Source organism: Eurypyga helias, unplaced genomic scaffold, assembly GCF_000690775.1.
Source record: "Eurypyga helias isolate BGI_N326 unplaced genomic scaffold, ASM69077v1 scaffold14129, whole genome shotgun sequence".
Taxonomy (NCBI): domain Eukaryota; kingdom Metazoa; phylum Chordata; class Aves; order Eurypygiformes; family Eurypygidae; genus Eurypyga; species Eurypyga helias.
The window spans coordinates 20847-28013 of record NW_010274071.1 but is presented as its reverse complement, the minus strand read 5'-3'; the positions used below and the strand labels follow the sequence as shown (position 1 = coordinate 28013).

At 39.4% G+C, this 7167-nt stretch overlaps 1 protein-coding gene across 1 annotated transcript in view; it reads right to left on the bottom strand.

Moving 5' to 3' along the window:
* Window positions 1–7167, bottom strand: part of TBCA (tubulin folding cofactor A) — a 10970-nt gene that overhangs the window by 1675 nt on the left and 2128 nt on the right. The window contains exon 2 of the mRNA XM_010159707.1: window positions 1835–1921. Within this exon, the coding sequence (XP_010158009.1) occupies window positions 1835–1921 (87 nt within the window). The remainder of the gene's footprint in view (window positions 1–1834; window positions 1922–7167) is intronic.

Genomic DNA, 7167 nt, shown 5'->3' with positions numbered 1-7167 from the left:
GTATCAGGAGAAGTGTGGCCAGCAGGTCGAGGGAGGGGATTCTCCCCCTCTGCTCTCGTGAGATGCCATGTGCAGGAGTTCTCAGCACAGGAAAGACATGGACCTATTGGAGCAGGATCAGAGAAGTGCCTGTAAAAATGATCAGAGGGATGGAACACCTCTCTTACGAGGACAGGCTGAGAGATTTGGGGTGGTTCAGTCTGAGGAAATGGAAGGCTCCAAGAAGACCCTTTATACAGAGAAAGGCTGTAATAGGAGGGTTATAATAAACGTTGAGGACAGACTTTTTAGGAGGGCCCACTGCAACAGAAGAAGGGGTAATGTTTGTAAACTGAAAAAGGGTAGATTCAGACTACATACAAGGAGTAGGGTCTTTTTAATTTTTTTTTTTTTAAACACCAAAATGGCTGACACAGTGGAAGAAGTTGCCCAGAGAGGGGGTAGAGCCTTATCCCTGGAAACATTCAAGGTCAGGTTGGACAGGGCTCTGAGCAACCTGATCAAATTGAGGATGTCCTTGCTGATGGCAGGGGGGTTGGACTAGATGACCTTTATAGGTCTCTTCCAACCTAAACTATTCTGTGATACAGCCCCTTGTTTCACAGAATCATTATTGAAAGCACTAGTTCCACATGACTCAAAGTACAGGTAATTTCTTTTCTCCTAGTTAAGGTCGAGGATAATGGCTGTCATATGTGAGCAGACTTGACCTATGCATACTGATACGTTATTCTGTTAAATATTTAAAACCAAGGATAGCGTAACTGGAACCAGTAACACCACACTTCAGAACTAGAGTGTCGTTGTTAGGAAAAGGCTCAAACATATTGAGAATTGAAAAAATGTACTACTATACAGCTGATTTTAATAAAAGCACTGAATGTGAGCTAAGCACAGAAAGTAACCCTTAAAGACTTCCAAATTCTTAACAGCAAGGGTAATAACTGCCCCCATTCCTTAAGTTTGTACAGCAGACTGTATGGATCAGTAGCATTAATGCATGCCACTGAAATCCAGAGCAGCTAACTGTCAACTAACCAGCTGAATGACCCTAAATCCTGCCAGGTACTGAGCATTTACTCTGGAAAACAGCAGAGGCGTACTACCTGAGGATAAGACACACTGAGCTCTTTTGAGAAGGGATTTGCATTTTAGCCATCAAATGTGCCTGAGGCTTAATTTAAGGTATTTTTAGATTCACAGTAGCATTTATACGTGTAGCTGAATTCTTGAGGAGAATGCAGCTTTTAAAATGAAACATGATTATCACCAAGCTTTGTACAGTTTCACTGAATCTATCTGTACAAAATACTATTTATTCCTACAGGTATTCATATCTTAGAAATGTGGCACTAGTGCTCACCTCACTAATACATCATAAAAGCAGTACTCGGCAGGGACTCGTCTGCCTTTGTTTCTTGTCAATAGTGTAATAAAAGTACTAAGGTTTGTTACAGGCATAGTGTATACACCTACACTATCTAGGAAAGTACCTAATGTGGGTGAACAATTTTTGCCAATCGTGTAACTAGCACAGGAACTCCGAGTCCATCCTAGCAGTTTAGTGTAAGTGTACACTGAGTGTTCATTCCCTTAAAGACAGCTTCCAGTATTCTGACACAGGGTTTTCATAGACTGAAGACCAGGTCTGCAAAGATAGTTATCTACAATGAAACACCGGTATGATATAGGATCCTGGTCTTGGGAAACTACAAAAAGTAATTCTCCAATCTGGTTCCAACAGGCTGCAGATGCAGTGCAGGCAATCATGTTTATCCAAGTTCACCACGGAACAGCAGCATTTCTTATCCGTGGCTTCTGGTGCTATACTTACTAGTAGTTGAGCGAGATCCGCATGTGCAGCTTCTAATCTGCGCTGGCAGTCTGGAATCATCATTCTTGACTCTTGCAAGATCTCAACCTGCAAAAATTAGAAGCTAATGAAACAAGAATATATCCCAGAAAGGAATGTTATTTTTTTAAGACAAGACTCAGTCTAAAAAAATGAGTAGTCCAGTCATCGTCTAGGAACTTCAGAACAGTTGTACCCCTTTCCCAAACAGGCTCTCTTAATAAAAGCCACTCACTTAATTACTTAAAACTCTGTTCATCTGCAGGACACTTCCATTTACTTTGTGCTTAATTAAACCAAGTATTAAGTACAAAAGAGTACATAGAATAATTTCTACCTTAGAAGAAAGTACTGCCTGGTAAGCTTTCCGTACAGCATTCGTTAAAAAGGATATTTAAAACAAACTTTCTCCTGCTGTCGTGAAGCAGCTTCATCCAAAATGGGATCAGCTGGTTACATAAATATCTCCTGCATCTTTTGGGTAATAAAGAAAAACAGTGTTCAGATAATACCACATAGAGATAATTACTGCATGAAAAAAGTTATTGAGTTATTGATCACATTGTGTGCACACTGCAGGAGGCTCTGACTGAAAGACAAAGGTAAAGAAAAATGAAAAGCTAAGACCAGCAGGCTCATATTTTTGATGCTTATCATGCATAAAAAGTTATTACTTATCCTTGTGCTTCATTTTAGGAGAAAGATTATTCTCACCATGCATTTGGAACAAAATTACTAAACTGGCACCCCACTGAATCTGAACATCTTGCCGCCTCTTACAGAAAAGAACTTCAGGTTTAAACAAGGGAACATTTATTTCATGGAACATTTCTGGATCTGAAATCCAACTGCTGAGAAGAAAAGGTGTAAAGAGTTGTTCAGTAATGTTAAACCTATTTAGAAATGAAAATCTGTTAGGTATTAAACCTTTTCTGCATTCAGGATAACCTGCCTCAGAGGTGTTCCCCTTAAATGGCTTACTTCATTCTGTCATTCCTGTGTTGTACTCTCCTCTCAGTATTGAGGCTGCTGCCCTGAGGGGTCACTGCGGAAGGGAGGAGAAGCTATAGCTGAGAATGGATTTGTGCACACAGGAAGGCCTTACGTAGTAACACTTTATCACCATGTTCTTAAGTGTCATATGTTTAAGATCTTAGTTCAAGTGATTTTTTGAGAGAGGGTTTAGAAACTTTGTTTTGAACTTTCTTGCAGAGAATCTAAGGCAAAACCTGTCTGACAAAGCAAAGATGGGTGACAAACATGTTTGGCGGGTTGGGTTTTTTTTTGTTTTGTTTTTTTTAAAGTTACACATCCCCAAGTGCTAGTTGCTATTACCACTTTTCTTGTAAGCATTCAATGTTGGACTGCATTAAAAATAAGACTATCAGCTCTGTATATCACACTTCCAGCAGCGAATGAATAAAGGTTTGTAACTTCCACAGAATGAGATGTGCCATAAACTGCATGAGATGATGCCTTCTGCTTTATGTAGCAGAAGTTTGTTCTGTAACAGATACCTACAGAAGTGAGAATATCCAGTACTTACTTCTTTGGGCCAGTACTGCTAAACAGTTTTGTGAAGCCGGTAGGTGATATGAAGAGTAGTAACTTACTTGGTATGTGCCACTCAATAAGCGATCTGGGAAAGCGTAGGAATCTACATTCCAGGCTGCTCTAAGAAAAGAGCCAAACCACTCCAGATTCGAAGCAGAATTTGGCTGAGATCTAAAGGGGTGTCTGAGTTTTATTTAAGTTTTCCTGAAGTTATATAATAATAAATAAAAACCAGAAGAATGATAAATTCTGGAACTATATTCAGTAGGCACAAACTGTTGGGAGATTGGAACAGAAGTTTTTTGGAACCAGTATTATTAACTGATTACCAAACTAGCTATGCAAATTTTGCTATCTTCTGCATAAACTGCATTTTTTCAAGTAATGCTGATAATCTGAGATAGACCATTTACTGTTACAAATGTAACAGGAAGCAAAGTCAAAAGCTCAAATAATTAGATGAGCTTTAGGACTGGAGTTTAAGGTGTTTGCTCTCCCAATTCTATCAAACTTTGACTGAACTCTAAGAAGTTTAAATTACAAGCAGGTCACAGAGCAAGTTATTACATGAAACTGATCTAAAGTTTGCAAAGAACCATAAACACCTGCATGTTTCCATGAATTACAATGCCAAACAGAGGTATTAAAAAAACTAGAGTAACTGAAGTGCATCTAAAAGTGTTAAGACAAAAGCAATAAAGCACGAAAAATGCATATGGGGAGAAAGCAAATTGATTTGTCATCAGTAAGTGCACATAGGACCAAAAGAGCTGTTTTATACAGTGAGGATGAGGCCCCCTCTCCTTTAAGTGTACCGAAAGAGCCAGTAAAACAAGCCACTTCGGCCAGGCAGATTTCTAGTCAGCTGTCTTCCAGGAATGAAGGTATTTTACTGAGGGAGTATCCTTCCAAAGAAAGTAGGTTCCTCAGACGTGGTGGAGGAACTCTGACCATTGGGGTGTATTAGCTTATTTACTAAACGCGATGTGGATGTCAAAGAACCGGTGTGCATAATGTACTATCAGTAGCCTTCAATCTGTTTTCCCTAAGTTCCAGACTGCCGTGACAGATAAAGGAGAACAGGCGCAGAGACACAGATCCACCTGCCCTTTGCTTAAGTGGAAGGACACCATGACTGAAATCAGACAATTGCTTTACACATCCAGAATAGGCACAAAGGCCAAGCACAACCCTAAGAAACAGCTGAGGAGGTGGTGCCCAAGGCTTTAAACATAAGCAACTTCTGATTTTTAGCAGGTCCCGCAGTGGAAGTTCAAAGTTGCCATTTCAACTTTAGGCAGATCAAAGCTACTCACGAGGACGATTCTCTAGTTTCTGGATCACTCCCAGTCACTTAAATATTTTTAAGTGTAAGAATACAATTAAATACTGCTGCTTATGAGTGTTGATACTGAGAATTCTGCAACAGGAAGCAGTTCTGCTCAGCCTGACACGTATTGTGTAATGGGGACAACAGTTTTATCAGCTTCAAAAATACGTAAGCGGAGTTGTTTTTTGTTCCCACCCCCCACCAGAGCCACATCTAACCAAGAGATTTAGAGACATGCAGATCCATAAATTACTTGAAAACAAGAAGAAAACCTCTATAGGGCTCTGTGTCTTTCCTTGACGGCCTAATGAACTGGTCACAGGGTATAGTTATAATACTGCTTATCCCAGGAGTGGTGTTCTAAACACAAAAGATAGGGTAAAAAAAAAACACCCAGAGAAATGTGAATGAGTCATACGCATGAATTGTATACACACACAAGTATCTATTCATGCTTTTAAATACTGCCTCATAATCACTTGCCCTTTGACTGTTGCACAGATAATCCTAACAACAGTATGGATCAACTCAAAGATGGTGGGGAGTAAAAGAAAAAAACATGTAAATTGGCTTGCTAAGAAAGTGCTACTTGTATGACCTACTTTTCATCAGAAGTTTAGTAAAAAACTTGGAATCCACTGACTAATTACAGCCATTGCTGATGGAAGGACAAACTCAAAAGGAAAAAGGACATCTCTAAGTATCATGAACACCAGCGGTTCAAAAATGAATAATCCTACTAAAGAAAAGACGGTAGCACAAAGTGAAGAGTGATGCTAAGACTACTGGTTGGTTAAACAACGTATTTGTAACCTAAATCCACAGCATCATATTACTTCTGGCCTCACTGGTGACCAAGGAACATCAGGGCACAGTGCACTGCGCCAGGATGGTGGCACAGGGACATAGGGAGTAGGACAACATACGTCACGTAGGAGAAATTCACAGATGCAGGATACAAGAGCACACCGCAGTCTGTTGCAGGTGACTTGTCAAATACATTGATGCAAACACTTCCAAAGGATCATGAAGAAAACCTTGCAGTAAATAATGGGAGAACATGGTTTTGTTTCTATAGTGCTCGAGTGTTTCAAGAACTGAAATGGCCATATCGACCATGAACCACCTGCCATCTGTAGGAAGAAAGCTGGAGGAGAAAACCCTCCAGATCTAATGTCTCAGTGTTTCATGTGAGTATTCAACTCCTCTCAGGTGAGTGACAACCCTGTTTCTTCTGAAGCCCATCACTTTAGGGCACAAAAGGCTGAAAGGTTCCTTTGGTCTTCTTGGAAGAGAGCTTGTCATTGGATGTTTTCCACTAAAGAACAACTGTCAGGTTTTCTTCATTGTCAGTGGGGGGTGTGGGGGTGTGGAAGGAGAACACCACATGACTCAGAGGACAGAAGCACAACTCTATGTCCTCCACTGAAGGAGTTTTAAAAATACACTGTATTGTGTAACAGATATTGCGCCTTTCAAATTAACTTGGAGGATGATAATGGAGTTATCCACTAGAGGAAGTGGTCATTCAACCAGCGTTTAAATAGACATTTAAAAATGAAAAAGTTAGGCCATTACTATGTTCCTTTCAGTGAGGCCTCATAGCAAGATTAGCTACAAATCCTCATCTTCCAAAACAATTTTCCAAACCAATATACATTGTTTCCAAATGTGTTTCTTTTTAGCCGTTTCAGGAAATACTCTACCTTTCCCTCAATAAAGCAAGAGAATATTGCTGTTTTCTCTAATACTTGTCAAGAACTGTATTTGCAAGATGAACTTAATGTACTCTTTGGCATGCTGATACTAATTTCTATGTGAAATCCTCTGGATCTTTCATTCAGCATGGAAATGACATTGCTTGAGAAGTAATTTGGAACTGTAGGATAACTTTTTAAAAAATGAAAATCTATCATTTATCAGTAAAAATGCTGAAAGTTAACACCACCTCCAGAGTGTATCTACAATCCCACTAAGAGGAAACAAGGAACAGATACCTAAGACTTTTCCCACACTTAAACACCTCAAGATAGAAGCATTAACTGTGAAAGGATGTTTATGTATAAGACACATCTACAACTGCAGAAATACATAAACCTACTGATTACTATCATTAGTCTGCACTCATGAGTGATTGCAGTGAGAAAAGTTTCTATTACAGATGAAGTATTATGAAGCTTTGTGTAAAGTCTTCCTGTATTGAGCATCATTACAACTAAGGCTTCATTCCAAGAAAATCCATGTGGCAGTACAACTGCACTACTTGCTGCTACTAGTCAGGGTTCTTCATGACCCTCTACAGAAATTATATGCAGAATTCGCACCTGGCAGGATACATCCAGAGTGTCGTAATATTTTTCCTAACTTCTACAAACCTGATAAATTTTGTGTAAGATATGTCAGTTTTTAGTAAGATGTTTTTTAATTTAGT